Source organism: Propithecus coquereli, unplaced genomic scaffold (assembly GCF_000956105.1).
Source record: "Propithecus coquereli isolate 6110/MARCELLA unplaced genomic scaffold, Pcoq_1.0 Scaffold223, whole genome shotgun sequence".
Lineage (NCBI taxonomy): Eukaryota > Metazoa > Chordata > Mammalia > Primates > Indriidae > Propithecus > Propithecus coquereli.
This window is the reverse complement of record NW_012147523.1, coordinates 165,264-182,221: the sequence shown is the minus strand read 5'-3', so window position 1 is coordinate 182,221 and position 16,958 is coordinate 165,264. Positions and strand designations below refer to the sequence as shown.

The 16,958-nt window shown below is 48.1% G+C and overlaps 1 protein-coding gene across 1 annotated transcript in view; it reads left to right on the top strand.

The window, feature by feature from the left end:
* KIAA0556 (KIAA0556 ortholog) overlaps positions 1-16,958 on the top strand; it is a 184,872-nt gene that overhangs the window by 61,087 nt on the left and 106,827 nt on the right. Inside the window, exon 6 of the mRNA XM_012644954.1 lies at positions 6,424-6,555. Within this exon, the coding sequence (XP_012500408.1) occupies positions 6,424-6,555 (132 nt within the window). The remainder of the gene's footprint in view (positions 1-6,423; positions 6,556-16,958) is intronic.

Below are 16,958 nucleotides of genomic sequence, written 5' to 3'. Positions count from 1 at the left end.
CTTAGATCTTTCTGCTGCTATCAGTGGATTAAGATTTATGGCTTCCCCAGCCTTGTAATACTTGGGTGGACAGCGGCCTAATCAACAGAGCCGTCTTTTACCAAAACGCTGTCAGATTTGATGAACGTCATCGGCTCTTAGCATTAAATTGGTAGTGAAGGGATTGGCCTTCCCGCAATTTACTGTGGACTGGGCTTTCCTTAAAGGTCTCGGAAGAAGGTTCAGTGCAATTATTAAGGCAGAGGCTTTGCTCGCACTCCATGGCCACATCCAGTTTCCTGTTGTGACCCGGGCAGCTTCAGCACCTTCCAGAAAGCTCACAAGTGAAAATGTGAATGAAGTGTTGGAGGCCCTTTCTGTTGTTATCCCCTTTTTGAGTTCTGAAACCCCTGCAGTGAGGACAATAAGCGCGACAACCCAGAAAGCATCAGCCTTTCCAGTGACCTTGCACTCCACGGACTGTCAGAGTGTTGAGCGCTGCTATTTGTAAGAGATCAGATAAATCTGGGAAGAACCTATCAAGTAAGGTAGACCTTCTCCCCACCCTAAACCTACCTTTGTCAGTGTTTTCAGAGTTCTCCCACCTCTAGAGGGAGCCATTTGCATATCGCACAACCTGCGCAAACCATACAGGGCAGCCCCCAGCCTTGCTCTTTTTTTTCCTGCTTGACAACAAGCTTAATGCACACCTCTTAGAACACTTTGCTAAGAGGAGTGGCAGATACGTACAGATTAACTCTGGGCAGGAACCGGGCTGAGTGTGGGCTGAGTTTGAAATAAGCTAGCCTTGGGCTAGCAAATGGGAACATGGGTTTTGGAGGGTAGCAGGGCTTTTAAATTCCCTTCGGATGTGTGATCGATCCTGCAAGGGTCTACCCAGGTCTGGGTGCTGCAAGTAGGCAGGAAAGAGCGGCCGCTTAGAAACACCCACTCGGGTACCGCAGTGTGCCAAGCCAGGAGCACAGTCATCAGCCTTTGCAAGGGCGGGGAGGTAGGAGGCAGCGTGTGTGCACGGCCTGGGGGCTGGGCTGGAACCTGCCAGCCCAGGCTCCGCACTGGGAGGTGAGCCTTCTCGTGTGTGGGGGGCTGCTCACAAAATCTCCTCTCCGTGGGGGCAGAGGAGCCTCCCTGGGACTGGGGGCGGGAGAGTAAACCAGATGGAGGGACTATTTATTCCTCTCCCCGGCGCCCACTCAGCCTTAGAAACTCTTTCTGGACCACATTAACTTTGTCACATGTTGCTTCATAAACACATTCTTCCATTATGTGTGCCATGTGACCTCCTTGAGGGCAGGGCATTGGTTTTAAAATCTTTTTGTCTCGCCACGTTTCCAGAACCTTGTATGCAGCCAGTGCTCAGTAAGGACTCACTGATTAAGTGCGTTAGTACCGACTGCAAACCTGTGTCCTGACACCTTGGTGGCATGTGCACAGTTGTGCTAAACTGCTGGGAAGGGCAGATGGGGAAACTGCAGAAGAGAGAGACACAGCCGGGCTCTCGGTGAATGCTGGAGCTCTGTCTCACGTTTCTGATTCCAGTCCGAGGCCAGCGGAGTTGCGTTCATCCCAGCTGTCTCTTACATTCAGACGTGAGTTGGCCCAGGAGCTCGAACAACGTGGCAGGACTCATTCCTCATCTCTCAACTCTCCCATCCCCGCTGTGCCCCGTGTGGTACCTGGGTGGCCACCAGCAGCTCCCCACTTCATCCTGTCACCCTGCTGCTCTGTCTCTTGGGTTCCCCTGAACCAATACCATGGGCCAGGGGAATCTCAGGCTCTGATTGTCCAGACCTGGGTCACATGCTTCATCCACGGAGTGGGGGTGGGGATTTATTTCCACCTGAACTACTTGGGTTGGGGGCAGGAAGGGGAGAGACTTCCCAAAAGAAAACCAGGCTGTTTTTACCAGAAGACAGGGGAATGTGTGCCAGGCAGGCAGAAACAACAGGAGCCACCGCAGAGCCTCATAGATCTCCTGACCTCGTGCTATGTGAGATTGAAGGCATGTGTAAATCACCTTGGGTTTTGTTAAAATGTAGATTCTGATTCCCAGGGTTGAGGTGGGGCCTGAAATTCTGCATTTTTCACAAATTCCCAGAAGAGGCCAGTGCTGCGGTCCAGAGACCATGCTTAGAGTAGCAAGGCCCTGGTCCCAGCCCCTCCTTTTCTAGACAAAGGACTAGAAACCCATGGAGAGGCCGGCTGCACCCAGGCCCTAGCTCCTCCCCAGGCCCGGGCTGTGCCCAGGGGCCTCCCTTCCTCCCCCTCTCTCGCCCTGACTCTTCCCCAGCTAGAGGGCCGCCTAAACATTACTGAGTGGTTCCTGGGGCAGGGGGCGGAGTGTGCTCTCCCAGGAGGTATCATGGAAAATCCATCTCAGCAATGAACTTCAAAGGCTTTACGGCTGCATCCCAGCCGAGGCAGGAGGCCTCCAGGAACCTCCTGACCTGGAAACCCTCATGTTCTGTGTTCCATCAGTGTATTCCCTCCACGGCCCCCAGCGCTGAGGCTGACACGTCCTCTGAGAGCAAGCTGACAAATCCTGGGAGGAACACGGCACACTTGGAGCTGGAGCTCAGGGCGACAAGGCAGATGTCAAGAGGGCGGTTGGGGCGGGGATCAGAGGATGGAGGGAATGTGAGGGGGTCCAGACACAGCACGGGACACTGGGGGCAGGGAGGGGCATCTCAGAGTAACTGGATCTCCTTAAGGAGGAATATGTCCCGTGGCCCCTTCCTTCTGCACCCCTTCTCCTCCCCCTTCTCCCAGGGAGACCCCCAGCTGCCTTGTATCAGCCCCTATGCACTCTCTCTCCGAGGTCTTTTCCTCGAGTGATCTGTAGCTCAGCCCCTGCCTCCTTTTTGTGTGTTAGATATTTTCCGGAAATTCTCTAATCCCATCCACTCTCTCTAAAGGCCATGGTAGCCCAGGATGGACACGTTTATTCTTCAATGCGCCTGCTGGAGGCAGTACAGTACGGGAATTTAGAACAAGGGTCGGTCCACAAACTACAACTTTGGGCCAAATCCAACTTCAGCCTGTTTGTGTCCATAAAGGGTTGTGGAAACACAACCACCCATTTACTTAGGCACTGTCCGGCTGCTTTTGACCTGCAGGGGGACTGCTGAGTACCCCAACAGAGACCACATGGCTCGCAAAGCCTAAAATATGTCCCCTCTGGCCCTTTACAGTAAGTGCCGGCCCACCCCTTGTTTACACGCAGGCCTCTGATTAGGCTCTGTGGCTTCCTAGCTGCGTGGCCGTGGGCAAGTGGCTTGTTCCCTTGTCCCACGATTCCCCCCTGGGGTTGCTGTAAGAACTAAATGAGCGAATGTACCTAGGGCTTGGAGTGACGCTTGGTCCCCTTTAAGTGGCACAGCACCTACCTAGCATGAAAGCGCCAATTCAGGGGGCCGGGCATGGTGAACTTTCATCAGAAAGGAGACCTGTCCTAAGCTGCTGAGAGTCTGCCTGGCAGTAAGTCGCTGACATCATTTTCTTCATCATCAAGATAATAGCTATGTTTACTAAGCATGGGGGAAATTGACTTTTACAGGGGTGAAAGGTTCTAACTCCAGGGCGTCAGGGGAAATGCATGACCTGTATTACCCTTGACTGTCCCTTAGATGGGTCGTGAAGTCCAAACACGTGACTTTGTGTCCTCTTCCATCCCTCAGTCACAGGGCCAGGACTAGAATGAGGTAAGCAAGGCACCTGGAGCAGAATATTTCAGGAGGCCTCACTCTCGGATGTGTGCACGTGCAGGTCAGCGCCTGAGAGCGCGGCCTCCTTACACACCGCACTCTGGGCCCTCGCCCACCTCCACCCTGCCCAGGCCCTGCGTGCTGAACCCAGCACAGCCAGCTTTCCCTCCAGCCCCCGAACGGATGGTGGTTTCTCCAGTTCACTACCAGATGGCAGAGTTGACTTGCTTTTGGGGCCACGTTGTAACAAAATAAATGCCTGAGAGAGGTCTGGCCGCCTGTGTAGAGTGGATGCCACGTGAATAGGCACAACCTCACTGTGCTGTGTGCCAAAGCCCCACGCTGAGGGCTCAGACCGCATCACGGCGTGCCATCCTCTTGGCAGCTCTGCGATGATGGTCTCATGAGTGCCATCTTAACAGACGTGGAAACTGGTATCCAGGGAGGTTAGGTGACTTGTTCAGGGTCACCCAGGGAATAAGCATGAGGTTCCAAGAATTGAACCAGTTTGCCTGAGTTTGGAACTCAGGCCCTTCCCCATGCAGGAGCAACTGTAATATAACCACAAAAATGGCGAGTGCCCGGAGGGCACTGGGCTGGAGGTGCTGCATGCAACAGAAGCTGGGCTTAAAGACTGTGGCTTTAGTTGCTGCTGTTCTCTTGTGAACAAGGCGTTTGGAGGCAGCTCCTGGGACGAGTGGATGACGCCACCAGGAACCCGGTGGGCTCCTCTGTGTTTCCACTGGGCCCCCTTCGGTGTGTGGCTGTCTTCCTTATTCTCATGAGATGGCTGCTCTGCTCCCAAACACCCATCCCCATTCCAGGCGGGAAGAAGGGTGGAAGGATAAAGCACAAATATCCTCTATCACTGAGTCTGTCCTGATTACCAGGAAAACAGAGATTTCTCAGAAGCTCCCCCCCTGGGGGCATCTAACCAGTGGCATTGTCACACCTGGATCATTTATTTGGCCTTCACGAGCTGCAAGCAATGTCGCCATCCTAACAGGGCACGTTGCCACCTCAACAGAACCAGGCAGTGGACAGATGCTGGGTAGACAGAGAGAGAGCAGTGTCCCCAAAACTGGTCAGGTAGGGTGTGGGTACATGGAGAAGATTTGGGAGAATGGACTTAAGATTGGGAAAATAGCATGAGCAAAGGCACAGGGGTAGGAGAGTTTAGGGCACAGAGGAGGGTCAAGACTCTATCACAAATAACATAAATCCTATTTACATTGGCTTGAGCAAAAAAGGAAGTTTCAGTGGGGCTTGCTTCAGGTGCGGCTGGATGCAGGGGTCCTAAAAAAACTCATCAGGACTTGGCTTCAGCTTTTCAGCATTCTTTGCTCTCTCTGTGTTCGGGGAAGGATGGTCCCCAGCAGCTCCTGGCAGACTTCCCTTTAGCTTAGCATCCCTGCAGGAAGAGGGCACCTCTTCCCCACCATTCTAACAGGAGTCCAGGGCTGTTCTCATTGGCTGCCTTAGGTCCATTTCCATCCCTGAACCAGCTGGCCAGGGCATGTTATGAGGGGTGGAATGGGCTGGCCAGGCCTGCCTCACATCCCCATCACTGGGCCACACATGGACTGACAGTGGGGAAGGAAATGGGCCCCAGAAGAAAACAGGGGAGGCATTTCCCAGAGGACAGAGCCTGGATGCTGGACTGACAGAGCTGGGGATTGCGGGGCCCTGGAAGCAGTTCTTTTTGGCCTAATTGTCAGACATGTGATTGTACGCACAGGAGTCTGCAGGAAGACAGGCTGTGGCCAGACTGTAGAGTATTGTGCGTGCCGGGAGTGTTGGTTAAGGCGCAGGTTTGGCTGCTCCCACAGGAAGACCCAAGTAACAGTGGCTTTAGCTACAGGACAGCTGATGTCTCTGACATGACACTGCTTAGATGGGGGCAGTCACCCCACCCCAAGAGGTCATCAAGGAGCCCAGGCACTAATGGCCTTGTTGCTCTGCCATCCTCCAGCTGTTGCTTTCCTCCCCTGGAGCCAGGCAGCTCACCCCTCCACGCTCCAGCTGGCAGGATGGGGAGCAGGTTATGGGGAGGCTGGCCCCTTCCCTTTAAGGGAACACCTGGAGGATGCAGTGCACCTTTCTCCCTCCCACCCCACCTCATTTGCCAGACGTGTCCACATGGTCCCTCCCGGCTGCAGGGGAGGCTGGGAATGCCAAGTGCACCATCTGGAAACAATGCAAGGGAAGAAGGGGACAACGGATGTTGGGAGGCAGCCCAGCGTCTGCCAGGTGGGGCCAATGAGTTCGTTTCCCAAAGAATGATCCCAGGAATGCCAGAAGAAAGGCCCCACCGCACCGCTTCCACAGTCCAGAACGTTCCATTGTAGGATATCCGTAGTGTGTGTATATGTGGCCAGGGTTTCCCAAAGGAATTTGATCACAAAGCTCTTTTTGAAAAGTTTAACACCTGCTAAAAGTCTACTGATAAATAATTTCAAACCGAGAAGTTATTTTTTAAAATTCTACTAAGCACACTTCGGACGGTAAGAAGCAGTCGAGACTGGTGCTGGCCCGTGCGGGGTGGGTGCTGCTGGGCCAGCGTCCGTTGTGACACACTGCGATTCCGTGTAGGCGCACGGCCTGCGGAATCTAAGTCCTGGGGTTCTGGGCTCCACCCTCCACTGCCAGTCCTTGCCCCTCGGAGGAATAAAGGTGTTCATGCCACCGTATCTGAAACGGTCTGAATTTTTGTATCTAGGAATCCGTGCAGATCAGAACAGAAGCTGGCCCACGGCTCCACATCGAACCTCCTCTGGACTATTCGGAAGATTTTGAGCCGTGTGGGGACGTGACGATCAAGGCAAAGGATGCTTCTGAGGGTCATCTGCAGGTAGGGACTGGCCTCAGCTTCGTGCTGCAGTGGCCCTTGGGGACACTGTCTGACCGTTATTTCTTCCTTTACTCACCCCTGCTTTCCTTCACTCTTGCGTTCATTTCACACACTTTGGTGGGCACACAAACCGTGGGCTAGGAGGTCAGCGTGCAGAGACCGGGTGGCTGGTGTCTGACCGGAAAGGGTCAACAGCGGGCAATCCCTGTACAGCAAGAGAGTGCAGAGAGGCGGGGCAGAGCACCCTGGAAGACTTCCTAGATGTTGGGGTAGCTTAGAAATGTTGGGGTGACCTAGGGAGATTGCTGGCGTAGAAACCTCTGCGGACATGACAGTCTGCATAGACGTGGCTGTTTTCCAAATGGTAAGGACATTCCAAGGGCAGGAGGAACTGAAAACAGTTTCTCTCCTGGGGCAGAAAATTGCTCCAGGCCAGCGATCTCCCTAGGTCACCCCAACGTTTCTAAGCTACCCCAACATCCAGAGGGAGTGACATTTGCCCTGGGCCCTAGAAGCTGGGTATGAGTTTGAGGAGCAAGGAGGTGGGGCAGGCAGGCAGAGCTGATACCAGCCTGTCCACACGTATATACAGGCACCTGTTAAATATTTTGAATATCATCACCTGGGGCAGCAGAAGCCATGCGTGTAAATCCAAGAAGCCCGTGCAGCTATAGCTCAGTGTCTGTGTCGGTTTAGTGGCTGACAAGGGTGACGACGGGGCATTTTACTCCCCTTCCTCGAACTGCCATTTCACTTCTGAAATCCTTCGAGCTGCAAAAGTATATCCTAGTCTTTCCTCCAACAGGCATTTGTTGAGCACCTATTTTTGAGCATCAGGCTTTGTCCTAGGCACCAGAGATCTGGAAATGAATAAAACTGATGCGATGTCTATTCCTAAGCAACTTATAGACCAAAGGGGACAGACAATAAAAAAAAAAAAGCAAGAAATAAGCAATAGGGTAATTTCAGGTAGCCATAAGTTCTCTAAAGAAAACAGAACAGGCCTGGGATGGAGGTGGGGTGGAAGGTTGAACTTTATTCCAAGGGCATTGTTTTTATAATTAGAATGAGTAGATCATCTCCATGGTTATGTACAAGCAAAATGATCAGGAAGTGGCAGGTCAAAGTCAAGTTGCTAAGCCAGACCCTGCCTCATTTGCTAGAGCTGCAGATTCAATAGCCTCACCGCAAGGGCAGAGTCTTGCCTCCGCGTGTTGCTTTTATGAAAAGAAAATGGCTCATAAAGGAGATGGGAATGCTGTCTAGGAAACGTTCCTCTAATTTTTGTTGCATGTGGGTAAGGAGCAAGGATCACTTTGTTTCACATCCTGGTTGCAAAAAGCCCGAGAGTTAATTGGAAATTTTTGTCTTCCTGAAAAAGGAAATAAAAGTCCCTTTCTTTTCTTTTCTTTTCTTTTTTTTTTTTTCCCTCCTTTCTTTTTTTTCTGAAACAAGGTCTCACTCTGTCACCCGGGCTAGAGTGCTCTGTCATCTGGGCTAGAGTGCAGTGGCGTCATCATAGCTTACTGCAACCTCAAACTCCTGGGCTCAAGCGATCCTCCAGCCTCAGCCTCCCGAGCAGCTGGGACTGCAGGCGTGCGCCATGACACCGGGCTAATTTTTCTATTTTTAGCAGAGATGAGGTCTCACTCTTGCTTCAGGCTGGATAAAAGTCCATTTCTATGGAATGACCCCATGACCTGTTTCCCTACCTAGTCCATAAAAGTGAGATTTAAATGGTAGGCGAACTTGTGGGCTTTATTACCTTTAAAGCCCACCTCCCACACAACACACACACACACACACACACACACACACACACACACACACACACACACCACACACTCTTTGCTTTTGAATCAACCAAACAGCCTCTGCTCGGGATCGGTCTGTGCCAAACAGTCATCAGTTTCTCTTCATTTGGGGGCTTGGTTTTAGCCACGGGCCAGTCTGTTACAGTCCCAGCCCAGCCCCGTGTCACAGAACGTGCGTGTGCCCTTCAAGCAAGAGGCCGTGGTTGTTTGCCTTTGGTCAAGCATCGGGCACCTCTCGTTCAATTAACATGCAGTCCTTCCTTCGCGAGCTCCCGGACTCCCTGCAACGCAGGCAGCCGCCGCGTCCCTCGTAAGCTATTAGGTTCCATTAGCATTCCCTTGTGCACGTGCTCGGAATTGGCATGGCTGCTGCTCCACGGCACTTAATTTTCTCCACTCGGAGTGCTTGATTATATTTCTTTCTTTCTTTTTTTTTCTCCCCCATCTTGAGGGGGCACTCCATAAGGCTTCACAGTCAATTTCCCGTTGGAGTTATTTTCCTGCAAAGCGAAGGAGTAAAATGGCAGTGCCGGTTTTTGGGAAAGGCAGAAGTCTTAAGAGATGCAATCTGAACAGGAAAAGAAAAAAAAAAAGGCACGTGGCTAAATATACTCAGCCACCTCACACTGTTTGCAAGTGCAGCCTGAAATGGAGCAAAAGGAAATGCGTGTCCGCGTATGTACTTTTCATCTGACCTTCACTGTTGAAACACACCGGCCTCTCGCCTTCAATCACATCCTCAGTGAACTGCAATTTCTTGCCGGCTCTGAGTTCACAGACCAGCATGCTGCAGACACGTTCTGTTGGCCTGCACCCCGTCGACTCGCACGGTGCTTTTAAAAGCTGTGAATTACTAGCTGACATTTAAGAATCAGGAGATTCCATGCGAACATCTGAATTGGGGGCTTGAAAAATTGGGGGATTTGGGGGGTGTCCACATTCTTACATGCCAACAATGACTAGAGCTGAGGAGCAGCTGTCCCCTTAGACAGGGCTGTGTGCCCCAATGTGCCACAGTTGCGGGCACTGTTCCAGACACTGAAGATAAAGCAGAAGATAAATGAGTACATGATGTGCCAAGAGGTGACAGGGCTGCTAAAAATAAAGCGGAGAAAGGGGACAGAGAAGGATGGGCAGGGGCGTCCCCTTGATGGGGTGATATTTGAGTAGAGACCTCAAGGAAGGAAAGGAGTGAGCCAGGTAGAGAAGAGCCTTCTAGGCACCAGGAGCAGTGAAAAGGCCCTGGGGGCAGGGGAAGCGCCAGCGAGGAGGCCAGCGTGGCCAGTGGGGGAGTGAGGAAGAGGGGGTGAGGTCAGAGAAGCAGTCAGGGTCAGACTACATCGGGCTTGAGGGCTGTGGCATAAGATGCAGGAATGTCTTTCAGTGAGACAGGAAACCATCGCAGGGTTTTGAGCGGTTTCACAACTCCAGTGAAAGGAGGGTCCCTCTTTCCAGAGAGTACCACCGAAGTGCCAGGTCTCAGTCGTGTCGGCTTTCACTGGGACGTGGCTGTGTGCTGCAGTGGATAATACGATCTCCATTTCAGTGATACTGGCTCCGTGGAAGAAGTATCAGGAACAAAACAAAGTGTATATTTTTAGATATCTTATTTTCCCAGTATAACATGATCGATATAAAAAATTCAAATGATATTAATACAAAGAAAAATCCTCTCATCATCCCCTGTGCCCCAGAGATAATTATTGTGAGTAGGTGAGTGCATCACCGTCTAGACTAAAAATGGCGTCTCTCATTATATCCAAGAGAAGATAGTGGATAGGGAATGTCTCAGTCCTGTCTCGTTCCCAATGAGTGATATGTCCCAAGTTCAGTTACCTGGTAAGTCCCTGGGAACATGACAGATGGCAGGAAGACTTGACCACCCTGACTTCTTCTGGAATGCCTTCTGAGTTTCTCTTTCCAATGGGTGGATCCCAGAATGGGGTAAATTAGGTATTTTCCCCCAATTACAATTCAATGTCTTAAAGTCGCCATTATTACTGACACATATAAACAACTAAAGGCCATCATCCTTGGCAAAGCACCTCCAGCGGAATGGCCTGCCCCTACCCCGCCCCCAGCAGGGCTCTGCCGCAAATCCCTTCTGTCCTCCTTCATTCATTTCAATGGGGAGACTTAAAAAATGAGGGATTGCTTTTAGGAAAATTCCACTGCTTGAGTGCTTCTGCTGTTTGGGACTACCAAATAAATCATCTCTGATGAGTGCCTTTAAAACCTTTTTTTTTTTTTTTTTGAGACAGAGTCTGGCTCTGTTGCCTGGGCTAGAGTGCCGTGGCGTCAGCCTAGCTCACAGCAACCTCAAACTCCTGCCTCAGCCTCCCAGGTAGCCGGGACTGCAGGCATGCTCCACCATGCCTGGCTAATTTTTTCTATATATATATATTTTTTAGTTTTCCAGATAATTTCTTTCTATTTTTTAGTAGAGACAGGGGTCTCGCTCTTGTTCAGGCTGGTCTTGAACTCCTGACCTTGAGCGATCCACCCGCCTTGGCCTCCCAGAGTGCTAGGATTACAGGCGTGAGCCACTGCGCCTGGCCTTAAAAACTTTTTAATTGTTATATTAACAGAAATGAGATTATACCATCCATTCTATTTCATAATCCCATTTTTTTTTTTTTTTTACTCAACAACATACCATGGGCATCTTTCCACACTGATCCTCACTCAACCAATGTATAGCCAGCCCAGTGGTTCAGAGCACTGTATCGGGAGTTGGCAGCCTGAGTTTCAGTCCTGACTAGCTGTGTCTTCAGTGATGTTGATACAGCAGGAATTTAGTGCAATCGGGTCTATTTTGGGAGTGAGATCACAGGGTGATTTAGTGAGGAGAGGCAGGAGGCAGGGAGACCAAGAGAAGAACGAGGCCTCAGCCTGTCTTCAGGGACAGTAAGTTGCTTTGACCATGCCCACTTCTCTGTGCTTGTCTCTGAGATACCAAGTCTCCCACCAGGACCATGCCCTGTGATTTTAATTGCTCTCTTCTGAACACACAGGGACATTCTGACCCTCCAAGCAATACGGACAAAGAAAGGATCCTCTTGACCATTCAGGATGTAATGGTAAGATCGATTTTCAACATCCTCACCTTGAAGGGCTTGGGTCTCTTCCACAGCCAAGCAGCTGTCCCATAAAATGGGTCCTGCAAGAGGTTCTATGAAAACAATACAGATTAACAACAGCATTTAGCTTTAACAAAAAAACCCTCTGACCCACCCACCAGAAGATTTAAAATAACACATGAGAGATGTCACTTAATGACATTATTTAAAAAAAAAATAAGCATAAAATCTCACATTAAATGAGCACTTACTAAGTGCTGAGCACCATGTTGAGCATGTAACATCCATCACTATATTAACCCTGTGAGTTAAGTGCTAGGTATTTTCATTCCCATGTTATAGTTTGGAGAAACTGAGGAACAGAGAAATGATGTTGCTCATTCAGGCCTCAGGGAAGCCCACTCTGAAGGTCCAGGTTCCGTGACTGCTTGTTCTTTGGAATTAACAGTCACAGGCTGAGAATGGTGCTGACCTATTTCTGCTTCAGAACGTGCCACAGTCTGTTGCGAATATTATTGATGTTCTGCCTGGGAGCAAGGTGTTCAGAGGTGACCATCCATCAGTTATGCTTAATGGTGTTTTAAACAATGATAGAGAGAAACTCTCCTTAGCCAGATGTCTCCCCAGTGAACCCATAGCTGAGAACATGGATGAAAAACGTTTTTCAAAACCAAAATCCAATGAGGAAACAACCAAACAAACCCAAATTGGGGAGCAATCTATAAAACAACTGGCCTGGAGTCTTCATAAATGTCAGTGGCATGAGAGACAAAGAAAGGAGACTGTTCTAGATGAATGCAGGATAAAGAGATATCACAATAATGATGTGTAAGATCCAAGGAGGGGGAGGAATTGCTAAATTTAAGAATAGTTTTAGGAAATTAATGAAATTTGAAAATGGGCTATATTGCATTAAATAATGATATTGTATAGACATTAAATTTCCTGAGCTCAATAGTTACATTGTGGCCAGGTAAGAGAATGTCCTTGTTCTCAGGAGACACCTGCTGAGTTGTGCAGGCATGAGGGGTTGAAATGTCAATAACTAGTGCATAAATGGGTCAGAATAAAGAATGTGTGTGTACATATTGAGGAGAAAGGAGGAGGAGGAGAGAGAGAGAAAGGTGGCCAAATATTAACAAATGTAATTGCAGGTAAAGGATATTTGAGTGCTCATTATACTAACGTAAATTTTCTGTGGGTTTTACATTTTTTCAAAATAAAAAAAAAAGCGCATTAAAGAGGAAATGACCTGCTTGGGTAGAATTAAGCATCAGCAAAAGAAGAAAAAGAGAAAAGTAAAAAAGGAGACCTAGTTACCATAGTAAGATTATATCAGTGTCGGTTTCCCGACTCTGAAGTTGCACTATAGTTATGCGAGAAGTTACCATTAGGGGAAACGAATGACATGTGAAATCTACAATTATCCCAAAATAAAGAGTAAAAAATTAGTAGATAAAAGCACAAATTCTGCTTCTGATTCTGACTCTGCGTTTGGACTCAGCCATTATTCCTTTATTGAAGCTGCTCACCTGACTGTAATTTGCAGCTATGTTCGCAAACCACAGTTACAAGGAGAAGGCAGAATGGTGGTTCTCCAAGTTCCACGTGCACAAGAATCACTTAGGATATTTGTTTAAAATGCATATTTTAGGCCTAATTTTTAAGCTAATGGAATGTGTATATAGGAGGCAGCACATTTTTTAACAAAAGAAATCCCAGTGGATTCTAAACGAGAGGCCTGAAGATTAGGGTACACCTTGAATAGAAGGAACATTTTTTTTTTTAGATATTTTGGACTTTGTGGCTTGGATTTGGGGACTATAAAAGAAAGAAGTTTAAAAAATCAAAGTTGAAAGCTCTTCTAGGCCAGGCACAGTGGCTCACGCCTGTAAGCCCAGTACTTAGGGAGGCCGAGAGGGGAGGGTTCCTTGAAGTCCAAAAGTTCAAGGCTCCAGTGAGCTCTGATCGTACCACTGCACTCCAGCCTGGGTGTCTCTGAAAAAAGCAGAAAGAAAAGCTCTTCAAGGCCAGAAAGATACAGAATTGGTTGGGCGGGCGTTCCTACTCTTTTCTGTGAAACCATATCCTGTACTTCTAGAAACCCAAGAGGGAGAGGATAGCACTTAAAAATATAATACACGATACGCTATAAACACGTACAACTGTTATGTACCCATAATAATTAAAAATTTAAAAAATATATAATATGCGAAAGATACAGAAACATAATAGCTCTTGACAATATCTCCTCTATTATCGGTCAGTTTCGATCTAAAATATTAACCATTAGCATCAGGAAAAGACTAAATTATATTCAACGTACTCTTTTAAGAAGACAAGGAAGCCAATATATCTTAGAAATATTTTCGTATGAAACTATTTAGGTTTTTGACTATTTAAAAAGGTGGATTTTAGCTAAATAGAAAATTAATTTTGTGTTATGATATTAAGACAGCATTATATCATGAAAATATATGCATCCATCCTCTTTGGTTGTCCTCACTCTGGTCACATTTCAAAATGTGGCTCAAACTTGAGAAAAAAACAATGCAGGGAAAATAGAGGCATGTAGGAGAGGCGTTCTTATCAGGGATGACTTGAAAAACATGCGAAAATTCAAGATAAGGATAGAAATGTAGTGATGAATGGGCGGGAATGTAGCCAAAGGACAGGGCTAGGGCTTGTACTTGTGACTGGAGGAACCGGCTCCAGCTCCAGACGTGCTCTGTCGACCAGCCTGCGGGTGTGCTGTGGTCATCACTGTTGTTTGCTTTTGAATTAGAAAACTTTTCTTCTGAGCGTGCACGCTCCAGTTTGTCCTGGTCCCCATTGCCTCCTGTGTGACACTGCAACTCATCTGGATGCTTTCTAGTACATCTCCTGAAGATACTGGAGTTTGCGAGTCCTGTTTTAGGGAGTAGAAAGAGCAAGTCACTGAGATACAGCAAGCCTGGAAAAGGTAGTTTGGGCTTTTCCATGAGCTCTCTGTAGGGCCTTGGCTAAGTCACCCTGTTTTGGAGCCCCCCATTCCCTCCTCTGACAAGAAGGGGTGAATTAGATATTTTCTGTGCCTGCCAGCTCTGAAATTATAAATTCCAGGTGGAGTTTATAGGAAAACTCTGTTCCCATATTCCAAAATCCAATGGAGTAGAAGATACATAATAGTTTATGGGTTCCCTGCTAAATCTAAGGACTATTTCTTTTTTAGAGATGGGGTCTTGCTATGTTTCCCAGGCTGGAGTGCAGTGGCTAGTCAGAGGCATGTTTAGAGTGCCCTACAGCAGTGGTCCCCAACCTTTTTGGCACCAGGGACTGGTTTCATGGAAGACAGTTTTTCCACAGACCGGGTGTGGGGTGGGGTGGGGGTTGTAGAGCTCAGGTGGTGATGTGAGCAATGGGGAGCAGCTATACATACAGATGAAGCTTCCCTCGCTGGCCCACTGCTCACCTCCTGCTGTGGGGCCACCCAGTTACTAAGTTTCATGGAAGACAATTTTTCCACAGATGGGGCGGGGCGGCAGGAGGAGCTCAGGTGGTAACGCTCGGCCTGATTCCTAATAGGCCACAGACCAGTACCAAGCCACGGACAGGGGTTGGGGACCATAGCCCTACAGCTTCGAACTCCTGGGCTTAAGGAATCTTCTTGCCTCAGTCTTCCCAGTCGCTGGGACTACAGGTGTGCATTGCTCCCTGCCCCAACTCCATGCCTAGCTATTTCCATAGATCTTGATGTTTAGGGCTTCAAACACCCTTCCCCCATCCCAGATCTAAGCTTCGTGGTAGCAGACTCGTGCTCTGTCTCATTGCCCACTGTGTCTCTGGTCCCTACAAAAGTGCCTGTCATAGGGTTAGTTTGCAAATAAATCTTTGTTGAGCAAGTGAATTGAATGACTGAATGATTGAATCAATGAGTGAGTGGTACAGATGTTGATTAGGCACCCTGGCCAGCCCACACAAGCCGAGTTCAGTCATCACATTCACTAAGTTATAATTACAGTGACAGTATTTCCCAAACTGTGACTCAGGACACATAATCTGCCAAAGAATCTTTGTGCTGCCTGGGGTAAAAGAGTCAGTTTGGGAGATGTAGTTTGGATCCTGAAATATTGGGGTTTCTGGCACATGGTATTAATGTAAAAGAATATTTTAAGTCACATGAATGTGGCTGGTGGATCAGAAATCAGGGAATGGCGGGGCCTGTAGCAGACAATCGTAGTATTATAGATTGTCATCATGTAGAAACATGGGCCCAGTGCCAGGCTTTCTAGGTTTAAGAGAAGCCAGGTATATGAGTTTCATTGTGTTTGATTTCTCCCAATTTGTTTTATGTTGGCCACTAATTCACAATTTTCTGTGGACCAAACAAAATATACCTGCTAGCCCGATTTGGCCTTTATGGTTTTTTTGTTTTGTTTGTTTTTTTCTTGTTTTTGTTTTTGTTTTATTTACTGTTTCTTTTTAGAGACGGGGTCTCGCTTTATTGCCCAGGCCGGTCTTGAACTTCTGCCCTCAAGTGATCCTCCCACCTCAGCCTCCAAAAGTGCTAGGTTTCAACTTACGACTTCCAGTTTAGACACTGAAAGCTTGTCAGTTCTTGACAAGAGAGGAGGAAGAGGTCTTTGTCCATCCCAGTGGCTCTTGAGCTGCCCCTCTGCCACCCAGAGCTGTCAGAGGCACCCAGAGATGCCCAGCTGGACAGCTCAGACCAAAGGACAGCCTGGCTGATGGCATTAGGCAGGGCCCTGGGCAAGTGGGTCAAACAGCACAGGGCCAGCTGAGTAGGAACAATTCAGTGATGAGCATGAATGATGTGGAATCTGCCAAACAAGCACTAAATGCCCACGAAATGCAGGTCCAGGAGTGAGAGATGTACTGTCCCCTCCCCCAACAGAGTGTTTCTGCAAGTGAAGATACAGGCTGGACTCTAACTTACTAAAGCACCTTTTTCCATCTTAATGAAAATAAAGAATAACCTCTGAATCAATATTAGAATAATCTTTTTTATGTTTTACATTTATAGCCTACTTAAAATTTCTTAGGTATTTTCACATTATTTTGTATCATTTTATATAACACCTAATACATGAGTGCTTTCTCATTAAAAAAGATTCAAACAGTTTAGAAGTAAACTGAGTATGATATGAAATGCTCTCTCTACCCACCCAGCCAAACCATCCCCAGCTTTTGGTTGTAGTGAGCATGTATACTTTATTTATTTAGTCATCTGTTCATTCATTTACTCATTTATGGATTATTTTCTATTTCACTTCTTTTCTGCTTTTATCTTATTAATTCCTCCCCTGAACACTTTGGTTTAGTTTTATTATTATTATTATTTTTCTTTAATGCCCAATCCGGTTGCCCACAAGATGGAGCCGGGTCGGGCCCAGGGAGGGCAGGGCTAGGTTTGATTTGTTGCTTTGGTTCTCGCTGACCTCTGTCCCTGTAACCTGACTTAAGTTAAATGTTTAATTCATTTATTTTCAATCTTGTTTTCTAATATATA